The 15,863-nt window shown below is 34.9% G+C and overlaps 3 protein-coding genes across 3 annotated transcripts; all 3 read right to left on the minus strand.

Annotated features, from left to right (window-relative positions):
- Positions 1-509: 509 nt before the first annotated feature.
- Positions 510-1,183, minus strand: EAF01_000299 (uncharacterized protein; the record flags this gene model as incomplete). The annotated part of the gene is made up of 2 exons (XM_038908549.1): positions 510-973; positions 1,039-1,183. The coding sequence occupies 2 exons, from the start codon at positions 1,181-1,183 to the stop codon at positions 510-512; spliced, it is 609 nt and encodes a 202-aa protein (XP_038775455.1).
- A 9,171-nt stretch (positions 1,184-10,354) lies between these two features.
- Positions 10,355-11,101, minus strand: EAF01_000300 (uncharacterized protein; the record flags this gene model as incomplete). Its single annotated transcript, XM_038908550.1, has 2 exons — positions 10,355-10,765; positions 10,838-11,101. The coding sequence occupies 2 exons, from the start codon at positions 11,099-11,101 to the stop codon at positions 10,355-10,357; spliced, it is 675 nt and encodes a 224-aa protein (XP_038775456.1).
- Positions 11,102-13,987: 2,886 nt separating this feature from the next.
- On the minus strand, positions 13,988-15,421 carry EAF01_000301 (uncharacterized protein; the record flags this gene model as incomplete). Its single annotated transcript, XM_038908551.1, has 3 exons — positions 13,988-14,850; positions 14,955-15,103; positions 15,156-15,421. The coding sequence occupies 3 exons, from the start codon at positions 15,419-15,421 to the stop codon at positions 13,988-13,990; spliced, it is 1,278 nt and encodes a 425-aa protein (XP_038775457.1).
- Positions 15,422-15,863: the final 442 nt, after the last annotated feature.

The following is a 15,863-nucleotide window of genomic DNA, read 5'->3' on the forward strand; positions in this document are numbered from 1 at the left end:
ATACTAGATACTCAAACTTATAAGTGTAAGGCTGAGTTGATAGAAGATCGAGGAAAGAAGTTATCAATCAATATATAACTTCAATATGGATAGAAAGGCACTGTACTGTTGTCTTGTTCTAGGGAAAGATAGCTCTGCAATTTCTCTGCCTAATGCCAATAGCGGTAGACTTTCGTCTAATCTTCCTTCTCTAAATCAACAATCAATCGTCGAGGTGTACGCAACTATCTTGATTCACAAAGAATATTCAGATTCTAGCAACTCAATTTGCTAATCGACAACACGATTCAAGAAGTACTCGATTCCGATTTTCGAATGGTATATATTTGCTTTTTGGAAAAATTTCAAAACGACTATAAACGAGAGGAATCGAGACTAAATATCAAACCGCTAGAACCCCCGGTATTATCCCACCAAAAACCCACTATTTCTTCATCGCTATCTTCTTCTTCATCTTCTTCATCTCCTTCATCCATTTTGCCGTCATAGCCCTCTTCTTTTTCATCATTCTACTCCACAACGATGACGCTGTCATTCATTTCTTCATCGCTATCATCTTCTCCTTCGTCGTCTGCATCCATTTCTTCGTCGTTACTCTCTTCCCCATCATCGTTGCAATCCACAACGATAACGCTACCAACACTTTCTTCGTCGCTACCCTCTTCCTCTCCATCATCAACCTCCTCAACACCATTAGCGGCGTCGACGGCAGCCTCGGTAACGGCAGCGTCTGCAGCACGCTGGTTCTTAATGATAAGCTCCCGGATGTGCTGCTTTGCGCGACTCCAACTACTATTAAAGGAGCGCGGTGTATTAATGCGTGCGTAACTGGCCGCCCAGACAGGATCCGCTTTTGCTATACCAAGCATCATTTCCCAATAGCCGGTGACGTGGCGACTGAGATCCGTGATATCGTAGGCTGTTGCTGTTGTTGGTGCGATGGTCTCGTGGACTCTCATTGTCTCTTCTTGAACTGTATAATGAATGATGAGCATTTTCTTTTGAGAGATTGGAGATATCATTGTGAAGATTACTTACACCGGATCCTCGCATTGTAAATTGCTGCATCCTGACGGCAAAGAAACGTCAGGGTATCGATGGTGGGATAGGCTCCCGGGCCGTATTGCTGGTCTTTAAACCAGAGGTTATAATCTATAGTATCTACTGGGACATGGGCAGACATTGTGCGAGGAGGAAAGGCCGATAGTTGATGGCGATAGTATTGCGCTATGGAGCTGATATAAATTCGAATGCGACGGCGGCTTGATTCTAGGTTGTGCGCGCGAAAGTGCCCGTTGGATAACAGCAGGCTGGAGCAAAGAGAAATGTCAATATTTAAAAAGAGAGTATGAGACAATATGTGGTGGTTGAAAAGCTATTTAACTACGCGTCAACCTTGTTGTTAGTATTCTTTGTGGTTGTGGTGGTTGTCGCAGAATTCGAGGTTGCTGTACCCGACGATGATATTTAATTTGACGCGTAAATTTAACGTTGACATAACAACACAAACTAGACATAATCCTCGTGTGTATGTTGAGATGACTACCTTCATACAATTAACTCGGAACAAGCCATTTGGTTTGTTAAGGTCCTGTTTTGAGCAAGTCTTAACTTTGATACAGTGCATTATATTTACTTCTCAACACAACAACCTCTCTGAAGTGAAGAAGAGGAGAAGGAGTGAAAAATATTAAATACTCTTGAACTGAGGAAGAATCATCTGCATATTGTATAAGATCAAGACAGCGACTTAAATAGAGTAAGTAAAGAAAGAAAATATTTATACTCACAGATGATCAAGCAGGCAAAGAACCAATACAGACAGTCATGATTGCTTAGAAGTTGTACTAATTTGTTGAGACCGACAGCAAACTGAACTAGAGAGTAGAAGATTGACAACAAACACCTTAAGTTTAGTCGATAAATCTCAAGTTCAGTGTTTGGATGGCAGTATCAATAGTTTTCTACTTCCAACACATAAAAAACAAACGACAGATCAACAAACAAACACAACACTACTTTTCAGAATGACAATCAATATCTGGCGGTGATTTTTGGCCTCGGTAGGACAATGCCATTATACAAACCATAACCAAATAGAGGGAACGAAAAAACAGTTATACACAATGCCTCGCTTGAACCTTACCCAAAATCTCACTGCTCACTGCAAAAAAAAGAGTTACGAGAAGAGAAGTCAACAAGTGGCATATGGATATCCATCTACACAAAAGGTACTGGGTCCAGTCGTAGCTAATACATATCATAATTGTGGGGGAATACTCGGGGAGCAATATCTACTTGACGGAAATTACATACCGTCGGGATCTTCTACATCAGAATTTGCCCTCGTACAACAAAGAGACTATCTCATATCAATATTAGCGCCCATAATTAGACATTACGTTGACCTTGGAGTAATATTCACCACTTCAAATTTCCAAGTGCAAGGCCTCCTCTCCTTACACGATCAGAAGTTCACGGAAACATCTCGGCGTTGAAATTCTCATTAAATGCTCTCCACTGTTGTTACCAGAAGCAAATTTTCGATCTTATACATTGGATGATTGATGGTGACAACAATTGAGGGGCTGCGGGATGATAATGAAAATGCAATCTTTTTCGAGCCCGGCTTGAGAAATCCGAAGCACTTTGAGGGCGTCTTCCAAATTTCAAAGATCGAGTCGCCTCAAGCGCCTTCATTTGTGAAGATACTCACAGGTATAGGACCAGATTGTATATATAAGCGCGTAAACTTCATCGCACAATTCATAAGTAGCCGAAGTCATCTACCGAAGTGGGGACGGTGAAAGCACTGTATACACTTTCTATCTCTTCCAAGTTACAACAACGTCTTCTTTCAAGGCTACCAGCAAATTTGAAGGATCAGTCAAACATATCAATTCGATTCTTTCCTATGCAGATATATTTGGTTTAGTTACTTGAGCTGCTACTGCCAAGCTGGAATGTACTGATGACTTGCGGTAGATAAAAGTTATACCATGCTCAGAATTACTACTATCAAGTGAAGCTACTACTCCATAGACTCTATCTGTACAGCAATGATTATCAACTATCTTTCAACTCTGTATAATAACGTTATATACGAACTCTGATATCAGAGGGGTATTCGGGTGACTTGGGAGAACATGAGAGAAGGTGAATCACGGATATTTCACATGTAAGGGGTAAAACTCGCCACTAGTTACTATTTATGACTTATAGCAATATAACTGCGAAACAAACTATACATTTGAGTCTTCAAAATAGGTTGTGATTAGATAAAATATGTGCAGTAAGTTGGCACGGGGACACAGCTTATTAGTCCTTCAAGATCTCTATACAGCTCTAAAGTATTTTTCCGACCATCTACAGGCCTCGAGAATGAATATAGTGGAAAGGATGCGTAGAAGAGCTACAAATTCTGTCAGGACTCCGAAGAGAATGATATGATGAGAGTAAGCTTTCGGTAGTGAAAGTCCAACCAGGAGTCAGCAGGAGACACCAAACAGCTACAAGCTCTTGTGGAAGGGTCTTGAAGCTTAGGAAGGTATTTGATTCAGGTATCAATGGTGTCTAGGTAAAGATGAGAGAGATCATAGTGTCCATTCACCTAGACTTTGATGGTCGCCGTGTTAAGCAAGATACATGTACAGTCCAGTCGTTGCTTTCAACATCTACAAGACTCACACTTTCCTCTCAATCTTCTCCCTTATCAACAACTTTTTAACACTTCATCGTATCTGTACTTGCTTTTCATACAGAAGGAGAGCACTAAACTGTAAAGTACTGTCTCTCGTCTCATTCTTATGTTATATATATAACTCATACACACATAGGGGTGCGAGGAAATACAATCATAAGACCCTCTGATACTAATAAGCCACACATGTTATCCCTAATTGATATAAACCCTCATCAAATGAAAACGACATCAATCAGTATCGCAAACCCATTCTCTGAATTGATATGCCCATAAATTTCCTTCACATAACAAGCAATTCAATCCCGAGTCATTCAGTAGCAAAAACGCTTGAAGTTATGTGGTCTAGACAGCCGAGACAACCTCCCCACCACAAAAAACCGCGCACGTACCATCCCCACCTCGCCTAACATCTACCACCAAAAAAAACCCCACCATCACGGTTCAACCTCGAAAATTGAGGAAAAAACTGCAAAAGGAAAGATGGAATTAAACCATCATTGTTTTCAATCCACGACGATGTCTGTGGCGGTGCTGGGAATCGAACCCAGATTGAAACGGATAATCGTGAAATATTCAATGAAGAATGAGCCACAACGTCACGTGCTACCATTACACCACACCACCTGCTGAGAGGCTGTTTTTGATATTTGATGTAGCCGGTTTGAAATATATGTATATAAAAAATTGCTTGTGGGGTAGAGAAAATTAGGTGGAAGGTATTGGCGGGAGGAGAAATAGGTGCTGGTGTACTGTGGTGGGGTAGCATTCGCCACTGAACTGAGACCGACACGTGATGTATTGCATATCACATATCACATTAACCTTAAAACCTTATATGAACCTGTTATTAGAATCTTTTAATATTAGAATCTTTCAATACTTCAACTTCATTTCAATAATAAACGCTTTGAATGTTCTAATTAAAGTTGAATAGTTACATCTTTCTAGTGTCTCAATTCAAATCCAACGATTACATTCTTCTAATGTTCCACTTCAGATTGAACAATCATACTGCTGAAGTCCTTCAATTCAGATTCAAGAATCATATCATTTCAGTCTTTCAATCCAAATCAAACCATTGAACTCTTCTAATATCCTAGCTCAGGGTAAATAATTCTACTATTTCATTCTTTCAATCCAAATTGAACAATTACATTTTTCTGATTTCCCAGTTCAGATTGACATTCAAATACTTAGGGATTTATCATGGCATGTAATTCAATCACTCATCAGTCGGTAGGTAACCAATAATAGATGAAAAGAACTACATCTACCTATTTATTCGAGATTTTGAACTCCCCGCCCGCCGTCATAATTTTCGCTGATTTCCATCAGGACCATTATCCGCCTCGCGGGTATCCGTTGCCCAACTGATCGAATGTATAACGGCTCCGTTCCACGCTTTGATTCCCGAATTTTGCGACTAGCAGCAATAATTTGGCTTGCGCCTGCGCTGCGGAATTTTTCCTCTGCTTGCAACATTCTGAGTTATTGATTATCCCTTTCGACTTTTGCGACTAAAAGATTATCTACATGTGCCTTCGATCGCTTCTTGTTAGACGACTTAGACTTCACCTCAAATTTAGCCTCATCTAAATGCCCGGTATTGACCAACACGGCGGCTCTTGAGAGTAATGATATTATATATATAAGCATTAAAACATATAATATATGAAAAGATAGTAGCGAGTAACCAGCAACTTTATTGTATATTCAGCTCTCAACTTGTATTTCCAGCTCTTAATCTGCTTCTAATAGATATCATTAGGACATCTAATATTCCGGACTATAGTCCAACGTTATAAGGGTTTGAATGTCTAAAAGTAGTTAGAAATTTGTAAATTATTCAATCTTCTAATACAATTCGAGGAAAAAGAATTTGAAGTCTACTGATTCGTAGAATTTCAAAATAAGTATTATAATAGTAGTAGTAGTAGTAAATTCATAATCGATTCGGTCTATTTAGTTATACTAAGATTATGTGATACATTTGTATATAATTCTAATTGAATAAGGTAGATGGAAAAAAGAAATAAAAACCTACCCCTTTTTAAACTTCCCTATTAAAGCCTACAAATAATCTTTCGAACAATTCTTTCAAATCCTTTGAAATATTTATATTATAGATCTGTTATATTTAAAAACCTTTTCTTTATTAAATCCTTTAATATATCTATAAAAACCTTACACTTTCTATTTTATTATAATAATCCTTCTTTTTTTATTCAACTCCTTCTAAAATATTATAAAAGCTATAATTAATTATAATATTGTATTCTTTTCAAAGGATTATCTTTACCCTCTAATATTTCGAATCCTTTAGGAATCTTATTACAATCTCTAATTTATTATTTATAAGCCTTATATTCACCTTTTCCTATAATACATTAATAATATATAATCTCTTCTTAAAACCTAATATCTTCTATTCCCTTTTCTTCTATTAGATTATCCTATTGATATAAAACATAATATATTAGGACCTATCGGATTATCTTATTAATATAAAAAACAAAACTATATTATAAAACTAGATAATTAAATAAAATCGAAATAATAAATATAATAATATCGGGATATTATTGTTCTAATGATATACACTCTATATTGAAAAGTTATTACTTTTTCAATTATAATTAGTAATATATTATCTACTATATAAAATAATATTGAAATCAATATTTCATAATAATATTATATAATAATATTATATAATAATATTATATAATAATATTATATATTAATATAAAGTACTATACACTTAAATAAATATATTATAAATGTTTTTTAAAAGGTTTAGCTTTTCTTTTTATTCGTATAGAATAGCTATAAGCATATCAGTAGAATATTAAATACTATATTAATATATTTTTTATAAAATATTTCTTGAAAAAGGCAAAGCTTTTTAAAAAGTTTTCACTTTTTATTTTCCTATACCTAAAAACCTTTTTCTTTATAATTGAAACCCCTTTATAAGATTTCCAAGTATTAAAAAGCCCAGATTATCATAGGAATCTATAATTTAATTTCTCTTATTAATTATATTCAATATAATAAGTTTATTATTAATAATATCAATATTAATGATTTTAATATGAATATAATGAACCTCCCTCTTCGATATTGATAATGATATCTCCCTAATCCGAATAAATATTAATTCAATAATTTTGAAAAGAAATAGAGAATAATATTTTGATTTGAATATAGTAAAGATTAATAGGTTTTTTTAAGAAAATCTTTTCTTAGCTTTTTTATATTTTTAGTATTATAATAATTAATAAGAAAAAAGAAATTCTACGAATTCGTAGTCTGAAAATTTCTTTCTCCCCGACGACTAGTTCTCTTATCAATTAAAATTCACTATATACTCGCTTAGTAGGGGGTAGACTAGACTTGATTTGGAATAGTACTATAAATAGTGATATATGAGAAGCTTAGGCTTGTAAAATATATAAATAGAATTATTATAGAAATTTCGATCTAATTCGAATATATTAGTTAATTACTTAATAAGTATATAAAAGCGAGTACTAGAATAATATCTTTCTTTAGAGGCCTAAGTTACTTATTTATGCTTTTTTTTAATCCTATGTATAGTCTATAATATGTAGGTAATGTATATTATAAATCTAATTTGAAATCAATCTTAAATTGAAATTACTTTTTTTAATGATTTCAAATCAATCTTTTAATAAAGAAAATTCATTATTATATTTGTCATTTTGTGTTTAGATTAGCCTTTATATAGTATTTTAAATTTTTCAAAATAATGAATTATAATTTTCGAATAAATAATTAATAAAGGATTTCCTTTTTAATAAAGAAATCTTTGTTTAATATTAGAATATTATTCTTTTTTATATGAAGAATATAAAGAATTTATGAATTTTTTCTTACAATATTGAATTTTTATTATTTATAATATTAATAGATTTTTATTATTATAATCAGTTCTCTTAATATTATAATAATATTAAGTGATTTAATTAATATTTATTAAAAACAATAATAATTTCTATACTAAATATATAAACTCTTTTATATAATTCTCTCCCTTTATTCTAGATATTAAATTCTAAATACTATAATGTTACGACAGACATCACATGATACATTCGCGTATCATATGAGGGAGCCTTGGGGAGCTACGGGCTCTAGGAGCATATGGATCCTAGAGGCTCTAAATGACGAAGGTCTATATAACAAATGAATTTCATTAGGATATAGAACTTCGTACTCAAAAACAATTATTAATTTCATTATTATAATTACAAGAATTACAACAATTACAACCTTATTGAATTCCTACTTAAAGTCTAGTTTAAACCACCTCGAGAGATCTCTAGACACTTCCACGTAATCCTAGAGGCAGCTCCCGTAACATATAATATAATATATACTTTATATATAACTTACTATCTACTTCTAACAGGTATATTCCCTACTATTACACCTTAATAATTCTTATTATTCTTATATCTAATTATTTTATACTCAAAAAATATATTGAAATATATCTGAAATTTAATCTTATAAAATAACAACAAATTTCTCTAGCTTTTAATAAGTTAATTAAAAATATAAAGGAAAATATTACATTAGAAAAAAAGAACTTTCAGTCTTAAATATTAATCAATGAAGCTTTTTAAAACCTTTATATTATAATATTAACATTATTAGTATATTAAAGAGATTTGTTTTCTCTTTTCCTTTTAATCTAACAGAAGAAGAAATATTTATAAGTTCATTTCTAGAGTTCTTTTTTAGAAATTGATTTTAACTAATTAAAGTTAAGAATTTACATACTTCTAAAGATTTAGATAGATTGAATACTTTGAAAGATTATAATTTGATTTGCTAGTTATATTATAATTTAAAAAAAAGCACATTCTGTTATAAAGAAAATAGTAAAAGTAGAGCTGAGGAGAATATAATATTAACCTTATTGAATATTAATAAAGTTATAAATAATATTAAAAAGAATAATTAAATGATCTTTAATTTATAAATTCATTAGTTGGTATTAATTTAAATGAAATATGAAAGATAAAGAATTTAAATATAGAATCTAATATTAAGTATATTTAATTTAAGGAGCTATTTACTTTATAGAGAATAATAGGTCTTTTATAGACAGCTATGAAAACTAGCTCCTTTGATGTAGGTTATGAATAGCTCAAGGCTGTCAGTGTTACGGGAGCTGCCTCTAGGGTCACGTGGAAGTGTCTAGAGATCTCTCGAGGTGGTTTAGACTAGACTTTAAGTAGGAATTCAATAAGGTTGTAACTGGTTGCAATTCTCGTAACTATAATAATGAAATTAATAATTGTTTTTGAGTACGAAGCTCTACATTGTAATGAAACCCATTCCCTTATATAGACCTTCGTTCTCGTCTGGATAGCTTGGGTAGACTGTCTATCCTGTCTATCCACGGATAGCCTGGATAGCTTGCCTATCCTGTCTATCCATCACGTGACACTTGCCCCGTGACCTATATGATACTACTGCTTATCTAACCTGTGCTTACTAGATAACCTGTAACCGCTATCCCTCCTGTGCCTACTGTAGGATAGGTGCCAACAAAAGATAGGTACCTATCTTTTAATCATTGCTTATTGATTCGGTTACCGCTATCTTTCGTTACCCTTTAATCCAACTGTCCCTACAGTGCTGTTTTCGTAGGTTCCAACACCAAGGCCTTAGGTTTATCTTATAATCCATGTTGCGGTGCGGGTACCTCCGTAACAGTCAGGGTACGAGTAAAGACTTATATTGTATCATAAGAATAGAAGAGCTATGAAAGAGAGAGGCCCTACTTATAAAAAGTAGAACACGCTAGTAGTACGAGTCTTAGGACTAGTTTAAATGTATAAATCCGATTAGATTTCATCGAATAATTCGCTCATTTTAAGGACGGGTTTCGGATTTCTATTTAAACGTTAAATCACAAATTCTCACAAATTCTATTGAAATTTTTTTTAATAGATTTAATATATTAAATAAAACTAAGAATTCGATTTTTAAAAAAGATACTAAACAATTTATCAAATAATCTAACTATTTGTTTAAGAAAATAAAAACATAAATCGAAAACGCTAACTAGAAAAAGCAATTATTGTTTTCGATTAATCAAAAAATTCATAAATTTATAAGCTCTTATAAACTTTTATAATCTAAAGCTTTAAACTCTTTAAATTAAAGTTTAAATTTTAATTTCAATTAAATAAAATATCACCTCTAGATTCATTCTAATTGAAATAAAACTATTCTTATATTTATTCATTTAATTATTCAAATAACAATATTAATTTAAAAATTCAAATTTTCTTTATATATAAATTTATATATACTATATACATACTTTACTTTCTTTCATTTCTACACATTTTTTATTGAAATCGATATACAAATAGAAAAACGAAATACAAGAATTTGTTTTTTGAGAACAAAAAAGTATCATCGTGAAATCTACTATAACAAAAAACAAACAAATCATTCAACGGATTCTGATTGGAATTGATATCCAAACGAGCCCTTAGGTACGAAGGCAACTACAGAACATATAGTTGGCGCCGTGACAAAGGCTATTTATTCAACCCTCATTCACACAGCAACAGCATCCGAAGCAATAGCCTTTGACACCGAACCCTAAGCCAAGTTTGCGCTCGCGGTAACGACGCTTCCGGGTGTAACGGCAATCTTCTTAACGATGACAGTCTTTCCGCTTAAACCGGTAACGCGGACGTCGACGGTAGCACCATAGCCAGCGGGGTGTAAAAAGAAGTTGTAGGTGGTGCGGGTGGTTGGTTTCCAGGTGGATCCGCCGTCGGTGGAAACGTCGAGTGTGGAAACTCCCTCGGCAGCGTTGACGACTTGCATGCTGAAATAGTTGGCGGAGACACCTTCCTTGAGGTGGAGTTGGAGGGGGGTGGTGATGGGACAGTCAACGTAGTCCCAGGTTATGCCAATGATTCCTTTGGATAGGGGAGCGAGGGAGGAGAAGGCTTTGGTGTAGAGATCTAAGTGGTTGGTTCCGCAGCCGACACACTCGTCTGTGATCTGAGAGGTGTTAGTTTTGGGTTTGTGATCCTGGAGATGACGGATAGAAATTCAGGTATATAGGATACATACCATAGCGGTAACAGAGTTACCCGAAGGACCGGTAACCGAAACACAACGACCACACTGCGAAGCAGTAGCCCAGTTGGAATCGGAGAGGGCAGTGCCAAAGATGTTGGATGGAAGAGTATAGGTAGAGAATGAACATGATCCTCCTTGAGTATTACCACCATAATAAGTAGCTTGACCCGAGAGAGCACGTTTTCCCATCACTGATCCTTGAGCAATGGAGAGGAAGGTGGAGGCAGTAGCCAAGTTCTTGATTGAGAAAACCATTTTGATTTGAGTTTTGTTTTTAGGGGACGAAATCGATTGATTAAGAATGTACCGTTAATTGAGACCGTAAAGGCTGTATGTGAATGATAGATATCTTTGCACAAGAATGGATATACAGGCAAAAAATGAAGGTATTGAAGACCAAAGCTAATAAGTTCAAATGATCTCGAATCAAAATGTGATGAAGAGTAAAGGGAAAGAGATGCAGCTTAAGGTAAAGGAGAGTCGATAGTCTTTATAAGAATGAAAATTGATGCATATTTTAAAAATTAATTAATATAATTCAAATCATGCTCTCTCAGGGGTGGGTAGGATTGTTTCTGGGATGATTTCAAGATAAGGTTAAGCGCTGACATGCTATGATACCTACTAAGCTCCAAGGTACCAAAGTAAGTATTCCGTCTTCTTGGTTATTGAGTAAGTGAGTGGCGTTGGTTAGGGATTTTTGTCTTTTTTTTTGATGAATTGATTTGGGACTTTGTTTCTGGAGATTGGTGTACTATAGAAGTCAATCTCGATATATCAATTACCTAGTAATTAATCGTTGAATATGATTCCAACTCGATATCGATCGATACTCCATGCACACTATACATGTTCGAGTACATACGATGTACATACGTACATACCTAGGTCCAGACTGACTAAGTCCATTGATTCCCTTCAAGAAACAATACCTAGGCATGATTCCATACTATTCCCAATTTCCCATTTCTTTTCAGCCACAACCGCCGGGTAGGTAGCTAGTAGCTGCCTAGTACCTCTGTCCTACCAGCTCAGCTAAGCCGTTGCCCCTTCATATACCCAACCTTGAAACCCTTTCTCACACTAGTCATTTAAGCATACCTATATCGTATCAACCTAGGTAGTTTCATATCCAAACGAGTCTCGATCATTCCGTCGGTCCCCAAAAAGCGTTTTCCAACATCTTCCCCTGCGCGAAGAAGTAAGTTCGGAGCTGAAGGAAAGAAAATATACTATTTGTCACTCGAATATTGTTTCTTATCTCGAGGCGGAGTTCTTCCATTGTTTTAACTTTCGATAGCTTGATACTCCACGATCAAATCTCGGTGCGTATCCGTATCTCCATCTTGTCCATCTTCATGTTGTCCGTCTACAGTATCCATTGTTTAGACTTTGTAGTTCCTCGATGTCCACTTAGAGATGTTGCCACCCTCTCTCGACCTTCCTACCTCGTTTTGTGACTGTGAATACGATTGTGATAAGAAAGTACGAGAGTATTCACAGCTCTAAATAATATCAAGTGACAAGTTCATCTGATTCTTGTCAGGGAAGATGGTTTCTAGACTTAAAGTGACAGCACCAGACAATAGCACAGCCATAAAAAGAATTACCCGTGCCATCCTAGATGCTTCTAGATCTCTTGTTTCTATCAAGGGATGTGGCACGTGGAATCTAGGGTTGCAATTATATAAAGTATAATCATCGCTAGCAAACTATAATATATAATAACACTCAAATCAATTATAGCCCTTGATATAAGGTGAAAATTTGAATGAAAATTTGAATGAAAATTTTAACTTTAATTAGATGTAAGTGAATTAACTAAACTTCTTCAACCTTTAATCTTTAATATGAAAATTATTAATAAATACATCTACATGTCACGCGTAAAACACGTGAAAAACACGTGTTATAATCTTGGCGTAATAATTTATATTATATAATTATATAAACATCCCTCAAATTATATAATTTGTTAATCCCTAGTGAAATCACGATTATTATCGTTATTATATTAATAAGTTATTAAGATACTAGACTCTTTAATTTTAATAATATAAAACGATTAATTTACTATTATAATAAAGTCTCTTTATACGATTATCCATCGGTTTTTATACTTACTTTTAAGAATATATAGAAGCATCCTTATAGAAAAGTATTCAACTAATCTCGATCTAGTAGTAACTTGATTTTAATAAACTCCGATTAAGTTATATTTATAATATTTTTTAGTTTTATAAAATGTAATTAAAATTTCTATATATTTGCTATATAATAGTTAGATTCTAGTAATATTATATGATCTTAGAACCTTAATATATAAGAATATTCTTACAAAGGAGTTATAAGAATATAAGCTATTTTTAGACCTAAAAATTTTTAAGATTAAAAAAAAAATAAGAATAATAGAGATTATCCTTATAGGGGATCCTTACAGAGAGGTTTTACTGTGTGTTCAGACAATTAATTCATGAGTGAAAAGAGATTTTTACAATGTACCGCGGTCCGCACGAGAGTCTATCTGGTGGACATTTCGGATATCGAATTTCGGACATCGGGAAATCTCGGATGTCCGGAAATGAAGTCGTTGATTGCGGTTACATAGTGGTTCGCCGAATACGTTCTTCATTCTCATACTGATACCTCCTTCATTCTCATATTGATACCTCGATGTAATTCTGCATCGTCTTGAACTTCACCTAACACAAACCAAATTCAAGATTATCACTTCTTCACCTGCGTAAATACTTTCACTAAGACGTACGGTATTAATTCAAACTAAATATATACAACCAAATGAAATAAATCAACAACGTCCCCCTCAGCACAATTCAACAAACAATGTCACTGCAAATTTGATGGGCAACGATAAAAGATGTTACCGCAAAACACGAGGGCCTGGTCATAAATATCTCAAAAAATACACATTCGATCAAGTACTTGGAGGAAAACCAATTGGTGACTGCGTGCCGAACCCAAAGTCCCTATACATGCATTCCAAAGGTCGGGGTTCCTTCAGGTCCTCTAGAGCTTCCATAACTCTATCCTGGCTCTACTCCTGAAAGTTAACTAGTGCCTCAAGAGAATGTCAAGTAAAAGAAGTCTTACAGGTTCTAGGTGTATATTACACCTTAATCTTCACCTTTTCGCACGATAAACGTCTCCAGTCCTTAAAATTTCATCCTCTGCATTTTTACCCCTTCCTTTCCTCTCCAGCTTCCGAACCAATGGTAAAACCTTTTCACCAAAGTTTTGTATATCATCCTCATAATGCAAAAATGCAATGAGAACAATGTCAATTCCCAAGCTCTTCAATAACAAAATTCGATCGGCGATTTGTTCAGCTGTTCCAATCAATTTTGTTTTAAAGCCATCATTGTATTGCACCAAATCCTCAAATGTGCTATCTGCCCACATGCCCTTTTTATCCCCTGTGGATGAACCAGCTTGTTTGGTTGCACCCGAAAATGCATTCACAGCTTCTCTATCAGCTTTGCCTTGAATTTCAGAGAGTAGTTGTATGGCCTCTTCTTCCGTTTCTTTGACGATAGCGAAACCATTGACAGCAAAATGTATCTTATCTTCACGACCGAGCTTCCGTGCTCGCTCTTTGACATCAGCAATTTGCTCTTGGAATCCTCCAAGGCTATTGCCATTCATGAAATAATAATCGGATGCTGACGCTCCATTTTCCCGAGCATCAATTGAATTTCCACCTTGAAAAATCAAAGGGTGTGGTCGACCTGGTAGACTGAGCGGCTTTGGTGATAATGGATAATCATGGAATTGGTAAAAATCTCCCTTGTATGAAAACTTCGGGGAAGTCCAAATACCTTTCAAACATTCGATGAACTCCCTACTTCGTCTGTATCGCTCAGCATGTTCCAGCCACCACTGCCCGATGCTTGTGAACTCTTGCTTGAACCAACCGGAAACAATATTGACAGATATCCTTCCATTCGTATAATGATCGATGCTAGCAATTTGTTTAGCGGCGACGGCTGGATTTCAAGGTCCAGGTAATAAGGCCGCGATGACATTCAATTTCTTAGTATTATGGAGAAGGGCCTGTGAGAAGGAGACGGATTCATGTTGGTTATCCTACAAACAATCAATATCAGTTTGTGTACCAATAATGTATTCAAGAAACTCACAGCTCCATATCCTGCCATGAATCGAATTTGCGTGAGAGCATATTCGAATCCAACTTCTTCGGCAGTCTGCGCATATCTCACATGCGATTCGTAGTCCCAACTATCATACATTAGTGACCCAAATCTTTGAGTTGAATATAGGAAAGTAATACCTTGTTCTCTGGGGAATCTTCGATATAACTAAACCACCGGAAACGTTAGGAACCCAATAAGCGAACTTAACACGGTCTGGTGCATCGTTAAGTCCTGGTTCGGCAGTGAAATGCGTATTGTGTCCATTCGTAGTGACACTATTGGCATATTCAATGAATCTGTTATGACTGTCGCCATTAACATATCCATTGGTGTGGCCATTGGGTGGACCATCATGGCGAATGACAATTGGACTGTTGCTGCTAATTGTAATGGTAGTAGACATGCTTACATGTAGAGGTAAAGGAATATGTAAATTACACTTAATCAGAAAAGGACGAAAAAAGAAAAAGAAAAGTACTGAAATGAGAAATAGAAAGAAATACTAGGTAGCGACGCTCTCAAGTAGCTATACTGATACTCACTAACGTCAATATGAGCCCTTACTCGCATCATATTAAAAGTACACAAAAACTTCCGTCGAAAATTTAACCAAACTTTTGGTTGCGTAGGACGTGTATTCTCGTGGGAGGAAAGTAAGTATTGATATCCTGGGCGACGGATGGTGCAATATGCACCCCTCCTTGTGCAAGAGCTTTGCTACAACCCGAGACTGGTGATTGATCGACGAGACCATCATGATAACAATTAAGATAATCTAACATCGGTCATCCGGAGCAAATATGAGTGAATTTAGAGATCAAGTAGTAATACCAACATCAAACCGT

The sequence above is a fragment of the Botrytis porri genome (genome assembly GCF_014898465.1).
Source record: "Botrytis porri strain MUCL 3234 chromosome Unknown BPOR_001, whole genome shotgun sequence".
NCBI lineage: Eukaryota > Fungi > Ascomycota > Leotiomycetes > Helotiales > Sclerotiniaceae > Botrytis > Botrytis porri.